Source organism: Aythya fuligula, chromosome 1 (genome assembly GCF_009819795.1).
Source record: "Aythya fuligula isolate bAytFul2 chromosome 1, bAytFul2.pri, whole genome shotgun sequence".
NCBI lineage: Eukaryota > Metazoa > Chordata > Aves > Anseriformes > Anatidae > Aythya > Aythya fuligula.
The window spans coordinates 74722623-74750477 of NC_045559.1; the positions used below are offsets into that span (position 1 = coordinate 74722623).

The 27855-nt window shown below is 39.6% G+C and overlaps 1 protein-coding gene across 1 annotated transcript; it reads left to right on the forward strand.

Annotated features, from left to right (window-relative positions):
• On the forward strand, positions 1–27358 carry TTLL12 (tubulin tyrosine ligase like 12). The gene is made up of 14 exons (XM_032204521.1): positions 1–208; positions 5601–5773; positions 7656–7854; positions 9533–9692; positions 10341–10474; positions 14404–14480; positions 19040–19156; positions 19274–19468; positions 21072–21183; positions 22004–22155; positions 22240–22321; positions 22765–22833; positions 24681–24819; positions 26323–27358. The coding sequence occupies exons 1-14, from the start codon at positions 89–91 to the stop codon at positions 26472–26474; spliced, it is 1881 nt and encodes a 626-aa protein (XP_032060412.1). The 5' UTR covers positions 1–88; the 3' UTR covers positions 26475–27358.
• The last annotated feature ends 497 nt before the right edge of the window (positions 27359–27855 follow it).

A 27855-nucleotide genomic window follows, 5' to 3' on the forward strand; every position in this document is an offset into this window, starting at 1 on the left:
CCTGCCTCCCTCCTCGGTCAGCCCCCGGCGGGTCCTGATCGGCGGCGGGGAGGGCGGAGGGTGGCGGCAGGAGCTGGAGAAGCTGGCCATGTCGGGGGACAGCGGAGAAGACCTAGCGGCCTTCGTGGCGCTGCACGGCGCCGCGCTCCGCGCCTCCTGCGTCCCGGCGCGCTACTGGGAGAGCTTGCGCCGCAAGCTGCGCGGCGAGGTGGGTCGGGGGTCTCGGGGGTCGAGCCAGAGCAGCCGCCGCCCTTCGGCAAGCGACCCAGCGGAGGGAGTAGAGGCGGCGGCCGCCGTAGCGGCGTCGGGAGGAGAGCCGCGCCATGCTGCTCGCGCGGCGGCGCCCATCTTAGCGCCTGCCCGCGGCGCTGGGGGTGGCTGGCACCAAGCCTGTGATGGAAGCCGCCGTGGCTGTGTTTAAGGCTGGACGTTGTCGGTGTGTTACGGTTTGAATTGCCTTGTGCCCTGGTTGGTTGGTTTTCCACTAATTTTCCCATCCTTCTACGCCGGTGTTTTTAGTCGCTTGGCCGTGCATGGAGCTGGCTTGTCCAGCATGCCCCGCACACGCGCGAGTTACCCGCTGCCGGTGGAGATGGGCAAAGGGCTGTGTCCCAGGAGCCACCGTGGCTAGCTGCTTCTCTCGTGTGTTCACTCTGCTCTGTGTGTTCCTGGTCTAGGTCAGAGCTGCCCAGCCCTTCTGAAGAGCAGGGACAGCAGGGAGAAGGTTTTGGCTGGGGTTAAACCACTCCCAGCAGCACGAGGTTTGTGTTGCACAGCATTGTGGGGCAGCTGTAGAGCATGGCTTTTTCTCAGGATAAATTTTGGGGAAGCTTTCAGCCCTTGTAAGCTTGTCACCACCCAAAGATGCATCCATGTAAATCTGCAGACCTCTCTTGAGGAGGACTCCCTCCTGCTGTAGTCCTACTCAGGCACACCATCACTTTGCAAGGGCTGGTCTGTTTCAGCTGAAGCTGACACCAGGAGGAGTCTGTGAAGTAAAGGGGCTCTGTACACCAGCACAGAGAGTCTCTTTTCCCCCGGTTTGTTATCTGGAGTAGTGGGACAGCTGTGGGGGGTCTGGAGGAGTCTGCCTGGAGAGGGAAATAAGGGTGAGGTCACAGAGGAAGAAAAAGCACTGATGAGAGCTTCAGGGTATGGGGAGAACAGTGTGGGTGGGATACAGGGGGGCACCACCAGCAGAGGTGGGATGGTGTGAGAAGTTTGGACATAAAGTGCAGGACAGTGGGCAAGGAGAGGAGGCTGTGGCTTAATACACTCATACAAGTAGACTAACTTCTCATTACTTGGATGCTTTTCTTCCCCATCTCAGCTTTAAAGATGGCATGGGAGGGATGCATAGAAAGACACGATACAGCACAGTCAGTCAGGAAGATTTGAGTGTGTTCCTGGCTTTCTGACTGTTGTGTCTCCCTCTATTAAGAGGGATATGTGTGTCTCACAGAGAACATAAATTACATCAACTCAAGCATGTGCTCAGTCACAAACTTCCTGTAATATTATACCTCTCTCAGTAAGGATGTGTACAAGTGACTCGGAGCAGGGAATATGCACTGCCCTATTTAAATAGAAGGGTAAGAGAAGAGACATACTGGAACAGGATGAAGTAGAAGGCAATATAAAACTAGTAAAGAAACCCAAAATTGCAGGCTTTTGCACTACCATATGCCAGTATTAGAAAGCTAAACACAGTTGACAAACTGGATCACTGATTATGCTGTAATGCAGCGCAGGCTCAAGGTTTGTGTCCTGTGGCTGAAATCCACGTGTGTTGTTGGGGGGCCATGGAATTTTGAGGGGGAAGAGTAGAATGAGGAAAACCATAGGCAAAAGGATATGGAGAATACTGGGACATCCTGGGAAAACTGCATTGAGGAATGCAGTAGACTGGGATGAGCTCTTGAGGAGGTAGATACAGAGTTGTGATATGTTATGACTGGAGCAGCAGCAGTAAAGACAGCAGAGGAGGTGAAGGGAAAGGATGAAAGTGTTTTGGGGCTTTAGGTGAAAAGTAACTGGGGAAAAGAAATCAGTGAAATGTGAAGCATAGTATGAGCTCCCTTGCTTCGTGTGTGAAGGTGGGAGGAATTCTTCATCTGTCTTAACCTGTTGCAAAGTCTTTCTAGTACAGAACTTGGAAAACTTGCATTCATAACACAGATAATATCATCTTACATACCTCCAGAACCCAGCCCAGGCAGCTGTTTTACAACCCACGTGTGTTTTGACATACAGCACCCTCCTTCCTAGCTATATGCTAATGCATAGAGAAGTGGAGGGTTTTTTCATTTTCCCTCATCTGCTGGAGCAGGTTTCCTTCTGAGAGCATTGTGTAACTGCAAATTAAACTGTTCATCCAAAACATGGTGTGTCTCCTAGAGCAAGAAACCTGCTTTTATTCGTTTCTTTATGTAGTGTTAACATGCAGTACCTCTGGGAAGCAAACTTCTCTGGGTTTCTGGTGAAAACCTCCAAGTGTAACAACTTATGCTAAAATTCTATTTCCAATATAGCAGTTGTTTTCTATTTTACTGGAGAAATCTCATGTATTTTGGTTAGTAATACATGCTTCTGTGGCCTGCATAAGTCTGGGAAACAGTGTTAGCATCTAATTTTATATGTGATCTCTTCCTTTTCTCTTCAAGTTGTATGTGAAGTGGCAGGCTCCTGCGCATTAAAGCAAGTTTTTTTGTGGCCTTGAGAAGTTACTGTCAAAGGACTCCTTAGAGTTTTTTGTCCAAGTTTGAAATGAAGGCTTCTAATTGATTGTGCTGCATTCCTTCTAACAATTAATGCTATTAAACATGCTGTTGCTCACCAGGCTACCATGGCCTTTGCAGCAGTTTGCAGTGTGCCTGAAAGGAATTTGCTGAAGATGCCTGTGCTTTCTAATTTTGTCATGACATGTGCCTGCTTTGTTTCACATTGTCTGGTTCACTAGGTTTGTTAGGTTGGAACTGCATCTGAATAGGAAGAGGCAGGGATTTTGCCCAAGCATGTCTTGCTTGCAAATAGCTGTGCCACCAAAATGTATTGCTACCCCTTTGCTCTTGTCTTGTAGAAATATTACTTAATGGTAGAGTACTTTGTGTGCATTCTCCCTGTTCTGCTTCAAGCAAAAGGTTATGCTTTTCAAATCAGTGGTGGGACCTCACACAGCTGATTTTTGTCTTGAACAGTTTAAGATTCCCTTAAGAGAGCTGCTGAGTTGGCAGAATGACAGGATTGACTTTTTTAGCATAATTCTGCTGAAAAGGTATTAAAAGTAGAATTTCTGCTAAGCCACTACGCTTTTTGCTAAATAAAACTGATGCAGTATTGGAGGGAGAGATCAGATCAAGACATTGGCTCAGAGGGTCTGGAGTCTCTTAGTTCCTAAGCGCTGAGTTGGTATTTCATGAAACATGCAGCCAACAACTTCCTTGTTATTAGTATTCACTGTGGGTGCTTGGTATATGGGTGGAGGCTACTCTGGGAGCCAGCAGCAGGCTGGCCCCACATCCCTGTGCTGCCAAGATCCTAGTGACAAAACCTTGTGTGCAAGAAGCATAGAGGCCCACCGTGTAGCAGGTGTCAAGTGGACTCCAGTGAATTTCACTTGTGGTTTTAATTTCCTACCAATGCCAGTTGTCTAGCTGCTGTTTCTCCTGCCAGCTAACGAGCTCCACGGGGAAGGCTCTTGATCTAGCAGCAGGAGCAGCAAAGAATCACTTGGTGGGGGGGAGTGTCATGTCTATGCCCTGATGTGCTCTTTGGTTGGCTGCCATGGGCAGGGATTAGTGCTCATGCAGAGAGCTGGCTCTGGAGGCTAGCCCAGCTGGGAGCCAACCTGATGGATGTCAACTGTGAGCACTGCTGGCAGCCACCCACTGAAGGATGCCACGTGTTGCTGGGACCTGCCTGTGGTTAAATCAGCTTGGAATGCCTGGGAGTCATACAGGCAATCGAACAGGGACTTCAAGAAATGTTGGTGGCTGTTGGTGTAACAGCAAGAGGTCGTAATATTGCTTGCTATTGAGTAATAACTTTTTCTAGCAAAACTGGAAAGCTAGGAGTAAATTAGAATTGGTAGCTAGTTTGATGCTTGTTGAAGTGAGTGATGCTAAGTTAGCTATTAATTTTTTAATAGTTGTAATTTTAGTCTCCAGTGAGATGGATGCAAAATAATTTTATTATATATATATATTTTTTTTAAAAGTACATTTGGAGTTAGCCAATGCATTGTTGGCATCTTTTTCCACCCCTCATACCAAAGGAAAATACTAGCCCCTGATCCTCACAAGTTGCAGGAACTTCTTCAGCTTGGGTGCTGTAACTTGACATCTGAAGTAGGTGTCATTTCCTTGCTGCTCTCCTTGGGCAGCTATCTGCTTTATCTAAGTGGCTTTGCTTTACAAACATAGGGTTGAATTCCTCACCATACAGCTGGGGTTTAGCAGAGGTTATCATCTTGGAGGAACACTGTTGAAAGAAAGAAATAAAAGCTTGTTGCTACCTCTGGGATTTTCCAGCTGATAAGTTGTCAATGTCTAGAAGTAATGACTTGAAATAACGATGCATCAGGGACTTACCCAGGCTTGACATGTTAAACCAGTACCTCTAGAGGTTATGTTTTTAGGTCTTTCACCTTCCCAGTTACCTTTTAATGAGGTTACATGGAGAATGTGCTATTAGGAGGTCTGATGCCTCTTTAAAAATTATGTGTAAAAGGCCTAATGATTTGTCTGCTCCTGTCTAGTTACGTAGTACAACTGACTTAGCAAAATAATTCCCTTTAAAAGGATTTGAAAAGGCTTCTGAGACTTTATACCAGTTTCTTCTTAAAATTACATGTCTTTTTTGAAATCAGAAAAGTTGTAAGCAGCATCTTGGTTCTGCAAAAGGTATACAATCACACCATTTGGCAAGATTTGTGACAGAAAGAAAACTCATGTAGTGGCCTACTCAACTTATGTAGGTTTTTAATCAAGTTATTACATCTAAAGTGGCAAAGAATGCAAACCCCTTTTAGCATATCGGTGGAGGTAACTGTATAGACTTTAACTTGCAGCAGTATAAGGAGTCTTCCAACTCATCCAGAGGTGAGTGAGCATATGCAGTTCCCTGAGTATGGAAAGAAAAGGAGGAAACACATTAACGTGTCATAACTGGTTTAGAACTTGATTGGTGAAACCTTTTTCTTTTTCAGGGGTCCTAATATACTCAGTGTGATTCTAGAGCCTGGGTAACTCCTGGCTTTGGGCATTACGTGCCATAACACGGAACTACTTTTGCAGAAATTAAATTGCTTATTTTAGTTAAGTTTAACAAAAATACTCAGTCCTCATTTTCTGAAAAGTCTGAGGAATTTATGGAAGTTATGGACAATCTGCCACTGTTAGGCAGAGAAACTTCCCAACAACTAACTCCATTACTCTACTAAAATGTGCAAGAATGAATGCTGTAGTCCATCTATCTGTTAAAAATGCAATAAATGACAGGTTACAGGTGAAATTTGTGTACAAGTGCCTTTCAGTACTGCATTGTGCATTTCATGGTAGTGCCCCAACTAAATGTTTGATACTCTGCATTTTCAATCTCAGGTGTTTGATGCTGGTGACTACTTTGGGATAATGCAAGTAGAAGAGGTAGATGAGGAAGAAGAGGGTGAAAACATGGAAGAAGAATTGAAAACGAAACCAAATCCTGGAAATGAGCCTTGTTTCAAAGTTATTGTAACAAATGAGAATGGGCTTCAAGCATCCAATCCTGATAGGTGAGTAGTGATTTCAGAACTGGAAAACTGGTCTTTGGTCTTTGAGTGGTCTTAAACCCTAAACATTTGGAAATCTTTTTTTCACTATGAAACATAGCTGCCTTGTTTCAGGAAAGGTAAATAATCTCCATGCTGTGAAGCCTACCTTGTAAAGAGTACCTCTCATAATTTAGCGTTAAATTATGAGTTAAGAGTTTCCTCTTTAAATTATGCAGGAAGATGCTTATATATCAGTTTTATTAAACAGAGAAAATAGAGTAAAGGCAACCTTAATGAGTTCTGTAGGAACTTTATATCTGCATGTGTGCCCGTGGAAGAACACTGAAGAAATAACTGTATCCTCCACAAATCTCAAGCTAAGGTTATACTGAGTAACTTCAGTAATGATACACGGCCTATTGAATTACATTTTAGCCAACTGAAAGAAATTTAACTATGATCATGTGATTGCATCCTATGCATACATACATAATTGAATGCATCAAGTTACTGTTGGTTTTCTTCAGAATCAGCTTATCTGTCATGAACATGACATTAGCATGCATCTGTAAAATTAGAAAAGTTGCATAAGATTAATAAAAAGAAAAGTTGTAACACTCATTTAATTTCAGACGTAGAAGAGGTTATCTGTCATACGTTAATAAAAAAATGAAATGAAGTCTAAACTCTGCTGGAGGTCCAAACATAATCATGTTCAGCTATATATTAAAAAAAAAAAATTGCTAGACTCTTCATACTTCCTAGGTTTGGGAGTTTTAGACTTCGTATGTTTACCTAAATTTAGCCTTGGTGAATTAAAAAAACAACTTAGAGCATAGGCATCTGCCTTTATATGCCTGCTGTATCTGAAGTCTTCGCCTAAAAATGAGAACACATGTAAATTATAAAATTCAAAAGCGCTCATATGATACTCTTGGGCTTCCTTGCAGCATTCAGACATCTGTTTGCTAGCTGAGGCTTGAACTAAATTTCCACGGAGCATGACCTTAGCATTCTCTGGAGTCTTTAATTTTAAAACTAAAGGATGTTTCTTCATTATCTTGAAACTGAGATACAAGAACTGTTCAAGGATACTCAGCATACTTGATAGTTGACATGGTTTTTAACTTACTGAAAATTGGGGAGGGGGGTTAGCAAGTAGAATTGAGATTTTTCTCTGGTGTGATTCACTAAGAGGATATAACCAACATGTGGAGAACCTTCTGTTTAAATGACTAGGCTTTTGCTGTAAAAATCATGCAGCTTACACAAGGAATAAACTTGTCAAGGAGAGGCATACCAGTTATGTATGGTTTTGATTTAGTTGGTAATTCTTTTAAACAATGCTTTTTTTTTTCTAGGGGAAAAAAAAAAGGCAAAAAGAAACAATCAAAGACTGTAAAACTGTATTATTTTTGAACTAGCCTACTATATAGGCTTCTAATGATCACAACTTTCCACATAGTTTTAAAGAATTCATGGCTAGCAAGGTCTTTGAATACTTTCACAAAACACTGTATTTACCTTCTTCAGGCAAGAATATCAGGTTGATGCAGTGGAATTAATAATGGTCAAAAAGAGTAAGTCTTGTGTTCCAGGATATTAAGAGGAACTGGGCTAACAAACGGAATATCCTGTTCTGTGTTTGCTCCTTATTTTCATAGAATTGCTAACTAATGTATGATAAACTTTCTAGAACAAAAGCAATGTGTAAGTTACTACAGGGAAGTTGTTCTTAACCTGTAATGTCACGATGTGTACTCAGGGAGTTACTTTAGGACTAACAGAATACTTAGTTATCAAACTGTCTACAAGGACCTGTAGCTCTTATTCACAGAAGAAAAAAAAAGTCCATTTGCATTTAAAAATACACTGCTGTAATGCTACCAAAATTTTCTTTAAGCATTTTCCTCATCGACCATGCTTGGACATACCGTATTGAACACGCCCGCCAGCAGCTGCTTCACGTACCTGGTTTACTTCACAGAATGGCAAATCTCATGGGCATCATCTTTCATGGAGAGATCCCAGATGAGGGCAGTATTGAGCAAGTGTTGCAGGAAATGTGGAAGTACAATCAGACCTACCAGCTTTCTCAAGGAGTGAGTCTCTAAAGCCTACTTGGGATGCTAAAAAGCTCTGCGTAATTGTGAGTGAAGACATTCTGGTCTAGGGGATTGTTGTGATAGCTTTCTTTTTTTTTTATCATTTCAAAAGCAGATTTGAGCAGTACATCTCAGTCTTTCTACCCTGTGTCATTGTTTCCCATATTGTCATGAGAGGCTTATGGGTCATGTTATAAATGGCTCAGGATTCAAATTAGGATTAAATAAAAAAATAGGATTTATTGAAAGAATATAAAGGAATAGAGGTAAGCAAACAGCACTGGGTGCACCGGGAGTCTCCGCTCCACCAGGATGCACACCAGTTACATCAAGCAGCTGATTTTTATGCTCCTAGACTAATACATATTCATTACTACTTCTAAAAAAATAGATTATTAAAATTAGCTTCCGGGGTGCAGTCCCTCCTACTGGAGCATGCGCAGTCTCCTCTGGGGTCTCTTCTGGGGGTCTCTAGGGGTCTTCCATGCTGAAGGCTCGTAGTCTTCCTCTCCACCTTTGTACTTACTGGGCACCATACCAAGTTTACAGAACATCCTCTTCAAGTCTTGTCTCCCAGCTGTCCTTCAGCTTCTTTCTCCTTCCTCTTTATCTCTCGGCCCCCCCTAACCAGATACCAACGATCCGCATAGTATCCCATAACAGTCACTAGTTGTTATCAGTTGTTCTGAAACTCCCAGACACACGAGTAATTAAAACATTCTTCCCCAGCCATTCACAGACACATCTATAGCAGTGTTAGAAATAGAAGTCCAGAATAACAAAAGCAAACAGGTTCATAAATTTAAGAAGTGATAAATTGACTAGAATGAGGGGGGGACTGGGACACACTGCATCTGTGGTTCAAGAATTAAATTGCCAGTGCAGGGCCCAGAGGCAGACAGGATTCAAACAGAATTGTTCTTTATGGACACGAATTGTTAAAACATTCCTCACAGGTCAGGTGAAGTTATCTGTGTTACCACACTTTCCTGGAAGACAGTTAATTCTACCTATAGTTGAATGTGGCTTCTGATTCCCTTTCTGGCACTGAACTCTTTGAACAGCTTAAGTCTAATCCCGATGCCTCCATTTCTGTATCTGTGAAAGGTTGACTGTAGTATTAACAATCAATTTAATGCTTATTCATTCATTCTGGGTTTTATCATAAGTGTTGGAGGTAGGAATGTTTTGATGCAACCTTCAGTCTCACAGCTAGCTGTTGTAGCATGGGGCAGCTCTGCTCTATTTTATTGCCATGGCTGTGGACTTCAAACTCCTCCTTGTAGCAAACTCCTTCTAATAGAAAGTGAAGGAAAAGTAACCATATGAGAAAAACAGTATTCTGCTGCTTTAACTCCCTGAAATGACTTGTTTGATACAGGGGAAGTTGGTCTGGTAAGCAAGATACGCTTTCATAAGAAAGAGGATGGTACTGTGCCATTGAGTTGGGAACTGGCTTGCCAAGCTTTCATAGTGCCTGGATTCTAGACTGGCTTAGTCTCAGATTTGCAGAGATGGGAATGTTACTCTGTACTTAACACCTGCTCACAATCTTGAGTAGAGTAGGAAACAGAGAAATGGTGTAGAGAGTACTGCCAGTGCTTTCTGTCCTGCAGTGCTTTGCTTTTCTAACAATTGCTATGTGCAGAATGTCTCTCTCTGTTTAATTGTTCAGACTGCAGAGGAGAAGGTTCCTGTCTGGTACATTATGGATGAATTTGGATCACGCATTCAGCATTCGGATCAGCCTAGCTTTGCAACAGCACCGCTATTTTATATGCCTCAACAAATTGCTTACACTGTTCTCTGGCCCTTGAGAGATCTTGAAACTGGTGGTAAGCATGTGTCTGAGTCCATTTGTTTTTTAATGTCCACAACAGAAGTTATGCAATGTTCTTATAAATAATTGAGCACTTCACAGCACAAGGTACTTCAAGACTAAAATGACTGCATATTTCTAAAGCTATCAAATTTCAAAGTTCTATCTGATATTTCCAGCAACATAATTTGTGATGTCTACCTCCTACCTGTCCTTTATCCATCAAATAATGTTCATGTTTTATTGACAGAGCACTTAAATCTTGCATCACTGCCTTAGTGAAACTACTGCTTCAGGCATCCAAAAGTTTAAGAAAACTTCTTTGTTTGTGTTTGTATCTCTGAGTCAGTCAAGCACTTGAAGTGGAGAAATGCCAAATCAACTTTGTGCCTCTATCCTTAGTTGGTGGCCACCTTATGACCCTATCACGTAGAGGGTGTGATTATGTTCAGCTGTGTGATTAAACTGTCATGTCAGCTAATTTGGGATTAATTTCTGTATCCCAGGTAATGCACTCTTAATATAATTCTTTAAATGCAAAATTATATTTAATTACAAAATTTGTGGTGTTATTAACTGTTCATCTGTCGTGTGTTGAGGTATGAAGAGGATTTTAAGTGAAGAATGGAAGGCTACTCCTCAAAGACTCCTTGTTTTGCTGCAGATGAGGTGACTCGTGATTATGCTTATGGGGAAACAGATCGCTTGATCAGGAAGTGTGTTTTGTTACCATGGGTACCTGCTGAGGTATTGGATGTCAACTGTTTTACCCCAGAGCCATCGGATGAGCATTACCAGGTATGAGTTTAACAAATTTCATCTTTTATATCTTTAAAGAGACAGTGTCTAAAAAACTATCAAGAGTTCTGTTTCTTTTTAGGCTAGAAGATTAATTCAGAATTTAGGTACTAACTAAAAAAAAAAAAATCAAAGCATAGTGAGACAAGAAGTATCTTGCATGTAATAAGCAATTTTTCAAAACTGAAGCAAATCTTGCTTATAATGTTACTGCATTACTGCCTGGTATTTTTAATGTAAGCACAGTGCAAGGCATTGCCTAATAGGCTTACCCACTGGCTCTGTTATTATAGCACTTCTGGTCAGTCTTGAATTATAGAAAGATTCATTTTGGTATGCTAGGAGTGGTTATACTTTTCAGCCTGGTTATTCAATGAATGTGGTTTAGAATCACTAAATATTGGAGTAGCGACAACATAGTGTATTACTTTTCCTAATGTATATGGAGAATGCAGCATACTGTTCTGTGGTACATAGCAGCTATACAGCAGTGTTATTGCTAGTCATGACCCCCTTTCTGCTGTCACACATGTACCAGTTGCAGTTATTGACTCATTTTTCTCTTTGGATACTGAGAAAGAAACGGGTTTACATTGTGAATCATTCATGTAAATGTGAGATTTTGATGACTTTTGGTATAAAGCCTTGTAGTTACACCTGTGCAGTGTCAAGTGAAAAGTATACATGTAAACAATCTTCTCCATGTACTTGTAAGAAATTTGATGCACCTGTTATAAAGTACTGGTCTAATCTGTTTTGAGCTCTCCTTTCTACCAAGGGTTTGTGATATTTTAAGAATATGAAATAAATGGTGCTTGGAATCTCCTTTTCATGAACCAAGCTTGCACAAGAATCTTTTTTAAGAAGGCAGAAGTGCAATTCCTGATGTGTACAAGGATGCTGTACTGGCTGCTAACAGTGTTCAAAGTGCAGCTTCTCAAGATGTATAGTGCCCTATACACTGCCTGCTGCTTTTGATGGAGGAAGGGCAGAAAATGCTGGATCCAGTTTATTAACTAGGCAAAAATGAAGTTAAGCTGCTTCTGTCAAGTAAAGGTATACACTCAGAACAGCTAGGCTGTTTTGTAACCCATGTCAGATTAATTGGTTGGGATTTTGCACTTTTTGGAAGCAGGATAGATGTAAATACTTTGTATTTACGGATGAGGAACAATTGACTTGTCGAAAATGGACTCTAGTCAGTAAGATTGTAAAGTAGGTATGTTTATTCAGCACTGGACAGCACGGGGTGTAGTCCCGCCAAAGTTGTGCCCACCTGACACGGCAACTTGCCTTGGTTATATTCAGTAAAGAGTTACATATGCATGAAGTCTCACAATATGCCTATATGCCTATACCTAACAGGTATTAATAACCTGTCTCCGCTTCGTATTAAAATTAGTTCCAAGGAGTCATTTCCATAAGCTCCTCCCATCTGCACTTGCGCAGTGTCACCTGGTGGTGGTTGTCAGGGGTCATGGGGATGAAGATTGACTCTTCCTCGTCAGCGCTAGTTGACCTCTTGTCTTTGCACAGACTCAGTTGTTCCTTGGCTCTTGTCCATCTGCAGGACCAGTTTCTACCAGTTTCTTAAGATAGGCTCACACTCTTATTAGGAGACTGACCTTGGTAAGGGGCCCAAGGCTTCTTGCTTTAGTTAATTTGCACAATACACCATACTTAGCAAAGGCACTAAGTAGCATCCTATTTTAATGCCATCAGCGCTTTATCACTACTTGATAAGATTCTCCTAACTCTCTCTCTCACAATGCTCACGTAATTCTGGCCCTGTAGATGTTCTCTTGGCAAAAGCATCTGTATCTCAGATAAGGCAGTCTTCTGTGTGTGTTTTTTAATTCTGTTTTGGGATGATGAGTGCAGGCTAAAGAGCTATGTGTGGCAGATGATCCACATCTTCCTTTCCCATCCCACCTTGAAAGCATCTCTTCAAAGCATAATTTTGTCTTTGTTCGTTTCTCTGCCTCTCAGCTATTGAGATGACAGTGTTTATGCTAGAACCATACAACAGAGCTCTTTTACGGTAGAATTTTTAGCTGTAGATTATAATCTTAAACTGGTGACAGACCAGTGAAGAATAATTTGGTGCACACTCCTAGTTGCCTTGTCTTCACATAAGCAGAGCTATATGCACAAAAATTTTCAGACTATGTCAGTGTTAATAAGTGAGACAACAATTTTGCAAGGAGATTTAACTGTGTGAAGATCTTTATGTAGGTCAAACTGTTTCACAATGACACTTGCTGCTACCTCTGTACAGTTTTTGCAACTGGGAATGTTTCACTCCCGTGTACAAATAATTACTTGTTAAATTATCTATGTTGTTTTTTTCAACAGGCATGGTACTTTTCTGGTTCTCATTTTTCTTTAGATAGAATCATAGACTCAGAATGGTTTGGGTTGGAAGGGACCTTTAAAGATGATCTAGTGCCCATGAAATCTGAAAAGTTTCAATCTTTATAGAAGAATCAGAGAATTATAGCAATATTGCAGATTAACTTTCACCTGGTTTTTGCCCTATTACCAAGTTCTGTTCTTCAACACAGACCACAGAGTCTGTTACTTAAATGGTACTATGGGTAGTGTGATTGGGCAATGATCGCAGAAAGCAGAGTCAGAGGAGACATTTTCTCACAAAGTGTCTGGGATAGAAGAAAAACCTCTTGGGAGAGTATTTGCTGTTTTGCAGTGGTTCCCTAATTTGAATTTCAGGATAGATGTTAATGTTCTGTTCTGAGAATTTTAGTCTTCTCTTAAAAGTACAGGCTTCTTTCTTTATCTTAGGTGACTCCAGGAGTTATTCTGTGTTTGTACTGTCCAGTCTATTTTTAGAAGATCTCTGATCAGGATTTGCTTTTATTTATAATTTCCTGTTAAATAGGATTATATCCTCTGTAACAGCCTTAAAGGTAGAGTGGAATGTCTGTGGCTGGACAGACGTTTCAGCATGGCAGCTTGCATGGTCAGCCTGTGGCAGCCAGAACTCAAGGAGCTGTTGCAGAACAACAGCTACTTGGGTTTCTTCCATTGCACTTGTCCCATCCCAGAGTTTTTGTAAGCGACTTCCTACATCAGGATAGTAGCAGTGATTAAAATGTGTTTTTTCATCAGAGCTGTAAAAAGCAGAGTGAGATGCATGCTTACTGTTGAAGATTGCAAAAAGCCTTCTGTTCAGTTTTACAGGAGCAGAACTTCCAGCTTTCTGTGCCTTTTTTTCAGTTATCTGTAATAAAACATACCTAAATGGTCAGTCTTCCTTCCATTCCCTTGGAATTACAGTAACTTTCTTTTAGTGTGTATGACTGTGTGGTTTGGTGTTTTATTTAATGCTTAAAAGCAGAAATTTCTCAGGGTGCTTGGATAGTGTTGATAAGCCCTGGTCTTAAAGCCATACCTCTTGTTCCTTCTTTATCATTAGCCTCTTACTCTGATTTCTTTCTGCCTCTGTTCTTGTACTGACTCTTTTTCTGGCCATTACACAACATAATACTCTTCTCAAAATGCAACTTTGGAGTTCTCTTGAAGCAGACAGGAGACTAAGTAAGCCATGTAGATGGACTGTAATTTTTACTGTGGCTACAAACGCACGTGCACACTTGTATTTTAATATTTATATGAGGATAAGGAATTACAGAAAATTTTCCTTAAAGTTTTGTAATTTGAAAGAAATTCAGTAGGCTTTTGCTAATAAGAATTAAAAAAAATTGGATGAACACTTAATCGTGTAGAATATTTTACCTGTAGTTTTTCTTTAAAGACTGTGTTTAATTGTTTTTCTATCACTCCTATAAACCCGATTATGCACACGTTAAAATTCATTTTGGTTTAAGTTGCTGTTCAAAGTTGCTGATTATTGTGATGTTTGATCCAAGACTGCCCACTTATTGTAACTCATATTAACTTTTTTTTAGGCAATTTTAGCAGAAAACAAGGAGAAACTGCCTATAGCAATAAACCCACCAGTTTATGACAAAGACAAAGTTTTCAAGTACGTATCTGCAAACAAAATGCTTTCTTGCCAAGGTTAAGTATTATAACTGCAGTGTACTCAAGTAGATCAGCCTTTCTAGCTTTGAGCAACAGAGGCAAGTACCCATTTACCATTCTGACTTAACGGGTTCTTCTTCTTAGACTCTTTGGGGTAAATGGATTATCACTTACAGAATTTCTGGAGGAAAAAAAAAAAAAAAAAAACAAACTAATTTTTATTAAAGTGCCACCTTCTGGGCAAAATAAAAGTTGCAAAATGCTTTCTTTAATGTTTGTTTATACTGAGGAGTATAAAGTATATAAGAGACTAAAGACTTCTCTGCTGCAGTATAGCATGTGACTGGTGCAGGTGCTTTTCTTTGTGTTAATATAATAGACTAATTCCACACCTTCTGATGAGATTGCTAAACAGGAACCATGTCAAAGCCTGTTATGCTTAAAATTGTGTATGTGCTGTAGTAGTGTATGGTATGAAATTACGTCAGAAGAAAGCTGGAAGAACATTGTACAGATAAAGAATTTCAAAGGGTTGTGAGCAAAGCCAGTTGCACTGACTAGACTGCATTATTACTGGTTTTATCCTAGAAAGACATATATTACATAGTATGTGCTGTGTGTTTTGCTCCATAGTATTGCCGTCTGACACTGGGATCCAAGTCCTTGCTTGCAGAATTTTTGCATAAGGGATAAAAGTAGGTTAAAACATGGTTGGCAGATACACTTATACCCCAGCTTTATGTGTTTAAGGGATTTGTTACTCACTAGATTAACTTTACTTGAGGTGTACTACTGAAAACTTTGTCCTGTTAGGTTGAGAGGCATTTCTTACCTTGCTCAGTGATAGTCTCAGTTTCATTATGCAATTGAGATCTGACTACCAGACTTGAGGATAAGAAGCTATTTTTTCATCCAGATTGCTTACCTCTATTTCAGGTAATGAAGATCCAGGCATACATTCTAATAAAGATAGAGAAAAACAGTGGGGTTGCTGAGAAGTGTCAGCTCTTCACTGCTACCTCTTTCTCTTGTATCTTGTATGATGTTAAACATTAACATCAAGGAGGCAAGGAGGGGAAACACATGCCAGATCCCTCCTGCTCTGTTTCTGAGAAATGTTGTCAACAGCTTGTCCATGCACTAATATGGAGCTTCCATTCCTCTTCCTTACCCAGTTGCTGTCTGAAGAGGAGAAAAAAAGAACAGCGTGGCCTCCATAGGAGGCCAGAAGGTTCTTCTTGTGTTTTTTGAATTTCATCTACTAAACTTCCTCCAGGAGCAGGGTAGTATGTCAGAGTCCAGATGTTCTAGCAGGAGTTGCAGTCCTGCAGTGCATTCAGAGAACTAATGCTTTTGAGGGTGTCACCACGGACAGGCAGATGGGGACATGAGAAGCTCAGTAGATGTGTATAGGCCATATTTTTCTCGAATATATGCCTTAATACTAGATGTACTCAAGTCCCTAAAGGAATCTGACTTATCACTGAGTGATAGGTGTTGACAGAGAAATGCATTTATTTTATATAGTGTTTGTATGAAAGCTTAGGTCTTGAAATTAAGTCTTCTGCCTTCCAGAGCCTTTGACTGTCCTAAGACTTTTTATGTTAATAGTATTGTATGTAGAATGCATTGAGTGATTTAGAAACTTTGAGTGGAATGGCCCTCTAATCTTAACCTCAACAAGCAACTATAATGCGTACCTCAAATAACTTACTTTGGTGGCCTTCTTGCTCATAGGGTAAGCAAGTCTTAAGATACTATAATTCAGGCATATGAATTTCTTCACAAGAATTCAAGATGAAGAAAGCAGCCTTTTTATTGCTAATGTGAGTAGTACTTCTGAAGTACTGTGTGTAGCTGTAAGCTATTTAAAAAGTCTTTCTAATAGTAACTATGTATTATTGAATATACCACAGTCTTCTGTGTGTCTGTAAAAGCAGCTCATTGTTATAGTGAGAAATTTAAAGAGAGGTAATGATTTTGTTTAAGATGTTTTTTGCTCTCAATAGTTATCCAGGAAGAAAAAGATTACAAGAATTCATAAAGAGCATGCTGTTCAGAGTGACCGAGTGCAGGTCGCTAGTTGTACTTGTGTGGTGTAAACCTTGAAAAACATTTAAGTGAACTAACACTAGAAGGAAGTGTATTTTTGTGCAAGACAAGGTGACCTGCCTCTCAACTGAACATCATGCTCTTTCTGCTGAGAAGAGTAGCTGTTCAGTGCCCAGCCAGTAACGGGAATTTGTTACTAAATTATGTATTTGGAAATGTGAAATAAGAACAATGCAGAGGGAGGAGGAAAACAAAAACAATGACTTAAAAAAAAAAAAAAAAACAGAAAATTCCTTCCTCAAAAAAAAAAAAACAAAAAAACACACCTGACTGATTAAATGATACCTGCGAAGTGATGTTCAATACAGATTTATTGGAGTTATGCAGATGCTGCCTGATTTTCCAGGCTTCATTTTGTGCTGTCAAAGGCCAAATGCCTTGTCCTCAGGCCTTTGTTACAGCACTATATTTCTCATACCATTTCTCACCTCTTTATGACTTGAGTAAAGGATTTTGCTCTGGAGGTTATGTTTTTGTTTGGTCTTAACCAGTGATTAATCAGTTTTAATGCCTTAGGCTATGTTTGGTTCAGCCTTATGGTTGCCCTACTTGGAAATGTGTTGCAAGAGCCACTGACTGAAGAACCAGAGGTTTCAAAGGTGTTTTCTGTAGCTGCAACTGGAGAGAAAGGAAGATTCCCTACTGACTTTATTTCAATAATTTCTCTCTCTCTATATATATATATTTTTTTTATTTTATTTTAAATAAATAAATAAAACTTGACCTGTTAGTGCATCCAACAATCTCGGGTAGCTCATGCAAAGGAGTCCTACCTGAGCCTCTTCATAGCTTCAAAGTACCACTAATTCCAAACCACTGTTTCACTTTCTTCCTGGGGAAGGCAACTGTAGCTGGACTGTTTTTGCATATAACTAACTAAACGACTGTACAGCCTCAGCCCAACCCTAGCCATGGTTCTACTCCAAATATATACCATTTATATATGCAAGCTTTACCCAGCCACATTGGTATACTCATTCTGAAAAGCAAACTACTTGGTTGAGTTACTTCTACCCCTCTTTCCTCAGCTAGAGACCAGATGCTGCTCACACAGCCTGGAGTGGAAGTGACTTCCTGAGTCACTTCCTGAAGTGAGTCCTGAGGACAAGCATACCAGCACTCTACCACCAAAAAAAAACCTTGACAAAATATTTCCATATCATACTCAATGGGCTTAATCACAGGAAAGAAAAATAAACTAATGCTGGTCCCAGTTTTTCAATGATTCTAACAAGCAGAATAGGTCTGCTATATAGGTCTGATGGTCCTCTTGCCACTAAGAGCTATAAGCTACATTTGGGTCTAACTACATGGGTCTGGTGTTATTGTGGGATGATATTGTGTATTATAGGGTATGCTTACAGGGGACTGATCTGGGACTGTATGAGCAACTTGAATTCTACTTTTTTCATAGAATCATAGAATGATTTAGGTTGGAAGGAACATTAAAGATCATCTAACTCCAACCTACCTGCTGTGGGCAAGGACACCTTCCACTAGACCAGGTTGTATGTATTGCTCTATTTGTTGAGGATATGGGATTCTACAAGACTTTGTTACAGCATTATAAGGCCTTTTACCTTCAGGTCCCTGCTTTGAATCCCATTTACTTCAGCAAGGACTAAAAGTTGCTCCAAAACAGTAGATATTTGGTTAGCATGCATATGAGATGAGTTTGGTGGAACATGCTCTGGGTCCTTTAATAAATTTGGTGTTGTACTTTCCTCAGCTGTGCTGATCTACAAGGAGAAGCCAAATACTGCAGGAAGAAATGCTAGTAGGGCTATATGAAGTTGCTGACTTCACTGAGCTGCAGTAGTAGGGATAGAATGATAATTTCTTTCAATGAGAATGCCAGGGCTGACTCTCCTCATTTGCAGTGAATGTATTTCTCTTAATTTTAGGCTCCAGTGTAAATAGTATAACAGACGTAATATATCACACATGGAGTTATGCAAAACATTTGTGGGAATAAACAAAGCATCTTAAGTGCTGTTTTTTGGAGAATGTTTCCCACTATGACTGGGCTATTTCAGCAGTTCATTATTCCAGAGAGATCTTTCTTAGGGGAACTTATCTTCCAATCAGTTAGTAGTAGAAGTGGAAAGGAAAGTTACACATCTGATGAGAACAAGTTTGGAGAGGAGGAAGAATATAGTGGTTCCTCAAGACAAAAAGTTAGTGCTTTTCTATCAGAGACTTAGTCGCTAGTTTCAGTTGCTGTTTTCATGGAAGTTGTAAGACTTAAACTTGAGATTTTTGTCTCAAAACACCTTTTTCTAATCTTTCTCATTTTAATTTTTTTTCTGTGGGTTGAGAGATTCTCACAGATAACATATTGGTAACGTGTAACTCTTGTAGGAAGCCAAGCTTAAAAAAAAATCTTTTCAAGCTGTTTAGTTTCAGAAATGAACTTGATATTCTTCTTCATACCCCTTTTTCTTCTAGGGTTTTCACAGACATTCAGCAAGTCCTCAACAGCCTGACACATCCCCGCTTTGTGTTCACAGACAATGAGGGAGAAGCAGACATCCTCTACAACTTCTCACACTTCAAGGATTACAGGTTGCAATTATTTCCCTGATAACACAAATTGTTTTGTTGCTTTTTCCCAAAGCAACAAAACTGTTCCCAAAGGCCTTCCTGGCCCTTCCCCTCTCCCCCAAAACTTCTGTTTTGTAGGAAGCTGAGTGAGGAACGACCTGAAGTAATGCTGAATCAATTCCCATGTGAGAACCTCCTGACTGTCAAAGACTGCCTGGCATCCATATCTAGACGAGCTGGAGGACCAGATGGGCCAGGATGGTTGCCTCGTACTTTTAATCTCCAAACAGAATTGCCACAGTTCATCTGTTACTTTCAGCAACGTGAAAGAAGGTGGTTCATGTTTCTGCTTCCTTACATTTAGTGTACATTTAGTGCTTTCTTGATCCTGCTTTCTCCAAAGACCAGCATCATACATACTAGGGTTTGCAAACTGTTGCACCACCATGAGTTTGCTCTTCTTGCATTTATGTTCAGGTAAATTTTATGTGGAAAGTCGAAACTTTTTAGTTACCTACTGTAAGAGTAGATAAGCAATGCGTTTCTGAAACAAAATCTTGTCATTTTTAGCTGTTTCTTTTTTTAACTTTTTTTTGACTCAAGTCTTAGGTATCCAGAGGATCAGAATGTATTTGCAACAAATGGTTTTTTTTTTTTTTTTTTTTTTTTTTTTTTTTAGGGAACCAGTACAAGTTGTTCTTGCACTGAAGTGAAAAATGTTTAGGGTTAAAGTAGTTCAGTTCTGTATGGATGTGAAAGTAAAAAATGAGTTTTAATATTAGCATAAAGAAGTTGTGGAGCTTTAGAATTTTGAATTCGTGTTCTTTCTGCTGCTGCAGCTCCTTTGGGGCCTTAATAGGGAAGCTAAGATTCTCTTTTATTAAGAGAGAGCACTTGGTACTTCTAGTGGAATAATTTCTTAAGCTTGTCAGGAGGTCTAATGCCTGTCATGAAGTGTTCTGACTGAAAAGTTCCTTCCTTGGTGGCTCTTGTTTACAGTGTTAGCTGCCAGGAATTTGATCATTCTTTGGTCTGGGGATTCTGTTCTTGACTAACATAACCAGGAGAGTGCATTCCTTCCATGTGTCCTTAGTCTGTGGTGTTTTAAACTCCTTTTTAATATCAAGAATTGAGCATGAATGCAGTATGTACTTAAGGGAGAGGGAAGAAGGAGATAGTGTTTTGTGTGAAACTTCCTGGCTTAAGTTAGCGCTGCTAACTTCAGCTCAGTTTGTGCTGTTTATCGTAAAGCCCAAGCAGTTTCTTGGGATGCTTTCAGTTATTAATTGAGGAAAGACATCGTGTGTCACCCTGCCCTTACTCAAAAAGATGTGTCAAATAAAGACCAGCGTATTACCTGTTGTTCTTGAGGATACTTCGTGAAATACTGCCCCCTTGAGGTGACTGGATATTCAAAAGTGAAGATGGTGGTATGTTCTTGTCTTTTTTGAAATATGAATTGCTGAGACTTTCTGACTTCTTCCTGAAGGGGAGAATTGTGATGTCATTTAATGTGAATTATTTGGAGGTGCTATTAGGGAATCAACTTAAACTTGCGTGCATATGTTCCAGAGCAGTCAGACTCCTGGCAGAGTGATGTCTGCACCATGACCTCTGTGTCATCATGGTGATGCTGTCCTGTTGATGAGGTGGTGTTCTCTTTGGAAGAATATCAGAAAATCTCACAAAAGAAAATCAGCAGTGAGAAGATGCTAGTCCCTAACTGAAAAGATCAGCAAAAGCTACCACTACTTTTTCTCTCCTTCGCCTAAGACCACTGCTCCTAGCTGTCAGTCAAAAGTCCTTAGATCCTTGCACTGTAGTGCACAGATTCATGAAGTATTTGTACAGAAGAGTACATAGATCAGTTCAAGTGGATGTTGAGACAGATAAATGAGGTGGATGCTTATAGGCTTTGGCTTTCTGTCTCTCACAGAGGAGAAGACAATCACTGGATATGCAAACCATGGAACTTGGCCAGAAGCCTGGACACCCACATCACCAACAGCCTTAACAATATCATCAGGCATAGGGAAAGCAGCCCAAAGGTTAGAGATCATGTCTTTGAATAAGATTTAAAGGTAATAGCTGAAAAAATTGTTAAAAGAGGCGGTTGAAGAATACAAGGAAAGAAATGTATTTTCAAAATTCTTATGTTGACTATAGGTGTACTACTTGAATTAATTCAGAATTAATTATTCAAATCAATGTCTTTTGTTGCAGTGATGAAGACATTTCCATTTGCCCCAAAGAAGCTGGTATTTTCTTCTTTAAAAAATAAAATATGCCCTGATAGTAATGGATGTTCCAGCATGTTACTGCTTTAATGCTAATCCTCAGACTCAACTGAACACACATTAACTATAGTTAGCATTGGTCATGAATTTTGGAACGTGATTGTTTCTGCCCCTGTTGATCACTATTGTTGATCCACAACTCTGCGTGGCAGCATAGAGCACTCTTTGCCAACAATATAAAAAGCTCTGTTACTTGTCTAGGGATTCCGCAATATGCGGTCATAATGTCAGACTGTCACCAAAGCTTTATTTCTGGTGAAGTGTAGACCACATGTATTTTCTGGAATAAAGAAGTGCATTAAGTGCTTTGTACTTCTATTTCAAAACAATAAGGTCACCAATACTACAAATACAATTATTTTTGTGACTTTTTTCCTCAGAAACAAGTACATTCTGGCCTTCCAGCTTCCCTATTGTAGTTCTAGAGTTCTGATAAAACACACTTATTTGCACAACAACATGATGTATTCACGCATGCTTCTAAAGAAATGTGTATAAAGATATCTTCAGTCTTCAAGATCCAGAGACGCTTCAGCTCAATTATATTTACTGTGTTTTTGGTTTCTTGTAGGTAGTGTGCAAATATATTGAAAATCCAGTCTTGTTTCACCGAGAAGAGGTGGGGATGGTTAAATTTGACGTCCGTTATGTTGTATTGCTGCGGTCCATAAAACCACTCAAGCTATATATCTATGATGTATTTTGGCTGCGCTTTTCAAATCGGTAATTAAATTCTCCATGTTAGATTAAAGGGACTTTAAATTAAATCTGATACCTTGGAAACTAAAGAATTGTTTTATTCCTTAGGGCATTTTCCCTTGATGACCTGGATGACTATGAGAAGCATTTCACAGTCATGAATTATGCACCTGGTGTAACATTAAAGCAGGTAAGCAAACAGTCCAGAAGATTCTGTTTTTTGTTGTTACAAAACCTTCCAGTGCCTACTTCTGTGGATATTTCCAAATACCTTATTTCACATCCACTTAAGCCAGCAGTCAGTGTTGGAAGTATCCTAATCGAGCATTTTCCTAGGTGTTTTTTTTACCTTCTGGACCCCTAATAATCTATGGTAGATAATACAAACCTACGTCCTTGAATATAACCCACATTGATAGAGATTGGTAAAAGACTTTAGTATAACCTTTTATATAGAGACGCTAGAATATGAAAGGGTTTTAAGATCTATAGAATTCCCTAGTTCTCTATCTGAGTTTGTGCAAATGGCAAAAAAAAAAAAAATTAAAAAAAATAGGTTTTCTGGTTTTGTGTTATCTGATTGTTCAGTCATTCCCAACCAAAGCAATATAGAATGTTGCTAAACTGTTTTAGGTACATTGTGAAGAATTTATTCCTCTGTTTGAAAAACAGTATCCTGAATATCCATGGACAACAGTACAAGTAAGTCAGCAATTCATCTTTGTTGTGTAAACATTTGTGAATCCTTTTTTATTTAGTAAACTAGCTTTTCCAAAAGTTAGCTTTTCCCTTACAAAACATAGTCTATCAGCTTCACAAAGGACAGCAAATGTTAACCTTTATTTTAGAAACATTTTCTAACTTAAACTAATTCAGCCTGAAATATTTTATTGTTAGCATTTGAAAATTTTATTTCATAGTCACACTGAGAATTCTGTGTACTGGACTTGTTAATCAGGACTGGCTTTATTATTACCAAGATCCTGGGAGAAAGATCTTTTTTCTTGTGAGTTTAATCTCTTTTGAAGAAAGATGCCAATTATCTAAACCCATGTTTGTGAAGATGTTAGTATTGGAATTCCCTTCTTTACCCATGGTTGTGAAGATTTAGTACTGGAATTCTCTTCCTTTTTGCATACAGAGCATGAAGTGTGTTGCAGTTAACAGCTGTTGCTTATTGTGACTCTGGTAAAGTTTTCAAAGCTTTTAGTACCCTTTGTTTCTCTAGGTTATTAACTCTGAATCTGAAAAGTTGAAACCATGAAGTATTCAGGCTCTTGCTTCCTTTATTCTAAGGAAGCCCCTTCATGACATAAGGCGCTGTCAAAACAAGTACAAAATTAATCTTCTAAATCAGTTAACTGACATCATGAGTTTTGACCTACCTATCCTAAACAGAGTTTCAGATCTAAAGATCTCCCTGTAAATTTTCACGTTAACTTGCTGTGCAGTGCACAGTGAATAATTTATTCACAAAAAAATTATTCACAAAAGTGAATAAATTACAAACCTGTGGGTTGATTTGCATAAAAATAATTTACATTGGTATTACCTATAACCTCATATCCAACTAAAGTTATTCAGATTATGACAGGTTTTGCAGTGTTAGGTTTGAAGTAGCCTGGAAGAGACTGCTAAGAGTGAAAGAGGGAGATTAAAGAAAAAGATGCTTCAGACTACCCAGAGGAGTAGAACATGAAGTACTGAAGAACACTTTGTGCAGAACATGAAGTATTATTGGGGAGACCTAGATTAGAGGTTAGGAGAAAATTCTTCACTCAGAGGGTGGTGAGGCACTGGAACAGGTTGCCCAGAGAAGCTGTGGATGCCCCATCCCAGGAGGTGTTCAAGGCCAGGTTGGATGGGGCTTTGGGCAACCTGGTCTGGTGGGAGGTGCCCTTGCCCCACAGCACGGCCGTTGGATCCAGATGGTCTTTAAGGTCCCATCCAACCCAAGCCATTCTATTACTCTATCTGTTTGCAGAATGAATGATTCACTGCAAGATAGACTCCATGCTAAAAATCATACCTGTATGTTCTTGTTTTATTACAGTTCCACATTGGCTGATGGTTTCTGGAAATACCAGTGCAGTGTACACAGTGTGAGTGTGTATACACACACAACACTGTTTTTAGATGCAGGTGTAAGTGGGTAGAAGACTTCTTTGCAGAACAAAACAAAGCTAGAATACAAACAGGCAAGAAAAAAATAATTTCAGAACTGTACTGCTGGTGTTCATAGAACTCCCCTGGCTTCTCTCTCTGCCTTTGTCTACATGAAAGTGTAATAGTTTATATAATGCCTGAAAAGGAGGTTAATTCTAATACTAAATGTGCTGTTATTAGGATTTGTTGTAGTTATTTTCTCCCAGAAAAAAGGTCATAAATGTCTACCAGGTTCTTCTTACTTCCATTGTGTTGGTCTTTGTCTAAATGTATGTTTTGAAGTCAATTTGTCTGTTGATTTGTCTGTTGGTTAGTGTAATTAAAAGTTTTTATTACATTTATGGAACTTCACTTCTCATTCTGAGACCTTTTTCTGCCATTAGGCAAATATTTTTAAGGCATTTGCTGAGTTGTTTGAAGTTGCTTCAGCTAAACCTGCACCTCTTGGCATCTGTGATTATCCATCATCAAGAGCAATATATGCCATTGACTTAATGCTTAAATGGGACACAAGCAGAGATGGTGAGAAGTTCACTTTTTGAATGTTGAGTTATTTGTGAACCTTGTCAGAAACTTGTTTCTTCTATCTGAATTGTGACTGTTTTTTAAGCAGTGTGAGCTGTGTGCTCTGTGCCTCCCACCGACATCAAAGCATATCTGGAGCTGCAGGTTTATGGTGTTAGAAGCTGCTGCGCTGGTTAACTGTAATAATGGGGAAGCTGCTAACTCTGCTGAATCCATACCTTCCCTGTGCCCCTGCTACTTCCATTCTCTGGGTTTGTTTTTTCTTGAATGCAGTTGTACTGCAGTCTAGTCCCTCTGGCAGTGACAAGTTTTCTTTCCCATTTATTATGGGAGAATGCCTAAAATAAGTCTGTATGAAATCCTTAGAGACATCTTCCTATCTTCACCAAGAGGGTGGTCAGCACTGGAATAGGCCCACCAGGGCAGTGGTCACAGCTCTGAGCTTGCTGTAGTTCAAGAAGAGTTTGGACAATGCTCTCAGACATAGGGTCCAGTTTTGGATTGGTCCTGTGGAGCCGGGAGTTGGACTCCATGATCCTTGTTGGTCCCTTCCAACTTGGGATATTTTATGATTCTGTGAACACAAAATTGACTGCCAGGGATTATTAAAGAGAACTGAATTTCCAGGACACAGGCAGAGAAGAGTCTTTCTTGTTCAGATCAGGTGGAGCAAGGGTTTAAATTTGGGTCTTTTCAATCCGTGTTGAACGCTCTCTCCGTTGAATGGTTACTTGTCCAAAAGCCCTTTTAAATGGGAAAGGCAAAGAACCCAACAGTATCACTAATTCTGGGAAAGGGACTGTGGTCCTTCTACGGACCAACCTCACATTACAGCCATGTCTGAACACGAGCTGTGTAGGGCCGTAGCCTTTGGAAGTTGGGGGCATGGGTGCCAAAGTCACAGCAGTGATGCTGTTAGCAGCCTATGGACAGATGGACAGGTTGCTGCTGTGCTGAGCAAAGCATGGCTTACCTACACAGCAGAAGGTTGTACCCTCACTTATAATTTCAGCACCAGACAGGAAGTAAAATTCTTTTTCTCTTTGCACAGAATGCATTAGATTCCCAACTCTCTGAACTGCACTGATTAAGTTGTAAGAGAAAATTAAACTTCCCACTTTCCTTCTAGGAGCTGAAATGACAAGGCAGGTGGGAATGGCTGGAGGGTAAAGCAACAGGACTGTGAAGAGATCCCATTATGTTGCTGCGTATTCATCCTAAGTGAGGCATTGGATTAGTACAGTGATTGCACAATCCATTGGGTAACTGTCCTCTGGATAACTATGGCATAACAGGGTTTTCTTACAAAACAAATAAAAAAAAAAAAAAAAAAGGCAAAACAAGAAGCTCAAAACCACTGAAACAAAAGGCCCTGACATTTTGTCATAAACGATGCTTTTTTCTAGCCATTTTCTGTAGTTTCTGTCTTAACAACAGGTGATGATTCAGGAACTCTTTATAGCTTGTATTAAAAGGCAATGTTTGTGTTCCCCTTCACAGGGAAGAGAATTATGCAGCCTCAGATCCTGGAGGTGAACTTTAATCCTGACTGTGATAGAGCCTGCAAATATCACCCTACCTTTTTTAATGATGTCTTCAGCACCCTATTTCTGGATGAAACAAAAAACTGCAATGTGACGCGTATTGTCTAGCCACAATAGACTTGACTCTTTCCTTCACAGATATGTTTAACAGCAATATTTAAATTTCAGTTCTATGAGCTGTCGATGCAATTATTTTCCTGTGTTAGTAACCCAGGAGAAAATGTCATATCAGAAGAATATGCATATACTGTTTACTGTACCAGTGATTATTTTATCTGCATTTTCCTTGATTTGCTTAATACTATAAATCACCAGTTTGTGTTGAACAAATATGTTGTTTATTGAATATGGGAGACCTCAAAATAGGACTTTAACTGGATCAATTGACTTGTTTCTCAGGTAGCCTAATCTCTTGTTTGCTTGCTGGGAAACATTGCATAAGTTCTCTGTGTCAACATTAAAATTATAATTTACTGAATCATGTTGGAGTTTGCATATCTTCCCTAGCCACTCCTTTCTTATACAAAGATCTAAAATGTTTCACCTCACTCTGTGGACATAAACAAGTTATTTTAAAGTTGCATGTGGGAAATTCACAGAAAATCAAATATATGAAGCTTGATTGAAGAAGTGGGGAATTGGTTGAAGGTGATGAAACTGGTGAATACCTGCTGAAATCTGTGCATGAAGTTAATACTGTTAGTTCTGAGTTTTTTGATATGAATGCAAATCCTATGAAGTGAGACAAATCTGTTAATTGTTAGGCATCTAATTTCTGTCTTGCTAAACAAAGCTGAAGTATCTTTAAAGAGTGGGATAGACTAATTTACTTGAAATATTTTGACTAAGGACAGAAGGATGATACTTTCTTATGGGAGTATAATATGGTATTTCAGTGAAGTGAACTAACAGGGTAATGAGATGGAGTATTTGATGGCTCTTCCCATTCTTGATTTAAAAAATAAAAATAAATAAAAATAAAAAAATCGGAACTCTGTATTGCATGGTTGTCTGCCTGCCCCTTAAAGAAAAACTAGACTTGTGAGAAGGGATGAAGTCAGGAAGTGAGAGGGATGTTGTGTCTAGAGCAGCAACAAAAAAAAAAAAAAGCCTGAGGAAAGGAAATGGATCCAAGAAACTGCTAGAGGACCAAGCAGTCTTTGGATTTTCCAGTTAAGACCCTAAGACAGATGTTTGAGAGTGAGTTGTCAATTTCAAATGAATCATTCCTGACCTCTCATCCCCCTTCAGATCAGGGTAACTAGCTGAAATTTGCAATTTTAGGCTGTATTATGTTACTTTATGTATGGACAAGTTGCAAAAGGTGTTCTGTCCACCATGAAGTATAAGTTATGTGGGTAGTATCTTCATAGCTAGTTGCAGCTATTGGAATCTGAGCACAAAGTACAATTACAAAATTGTGGAAGTGTTTGAAACCTTAATGAAGTTTTGCTATCAAATGTGTTATCCCTTGTGATGAGGAAGGGAA

Excerpts from the sequence above, each read along its gene's own strand:
- TTLL12 (XM_032204521.1), top strand. The coding sequence starts at position 89 with ATGTCGGGGGACAGCGGAGAAGACCTAGCGGCCTTCGTGGCGCTGCAC. Across the intron at positions 10,475-14,403 it reads CATCGGATGAGCATTACCAG|GCAATTTTAGCAGAAAACAA; the intron begins GTATGAGTTTAA and ends ACTTTTTTTTAG. Across the intron at positions 22,156-22,239 it reads TGGCTGCGCTTTTCAAATCG|GGCATTTTCCCTTGATGACC; the intron begins GTAATTAAATTC and ends TTTATTCCTTAG.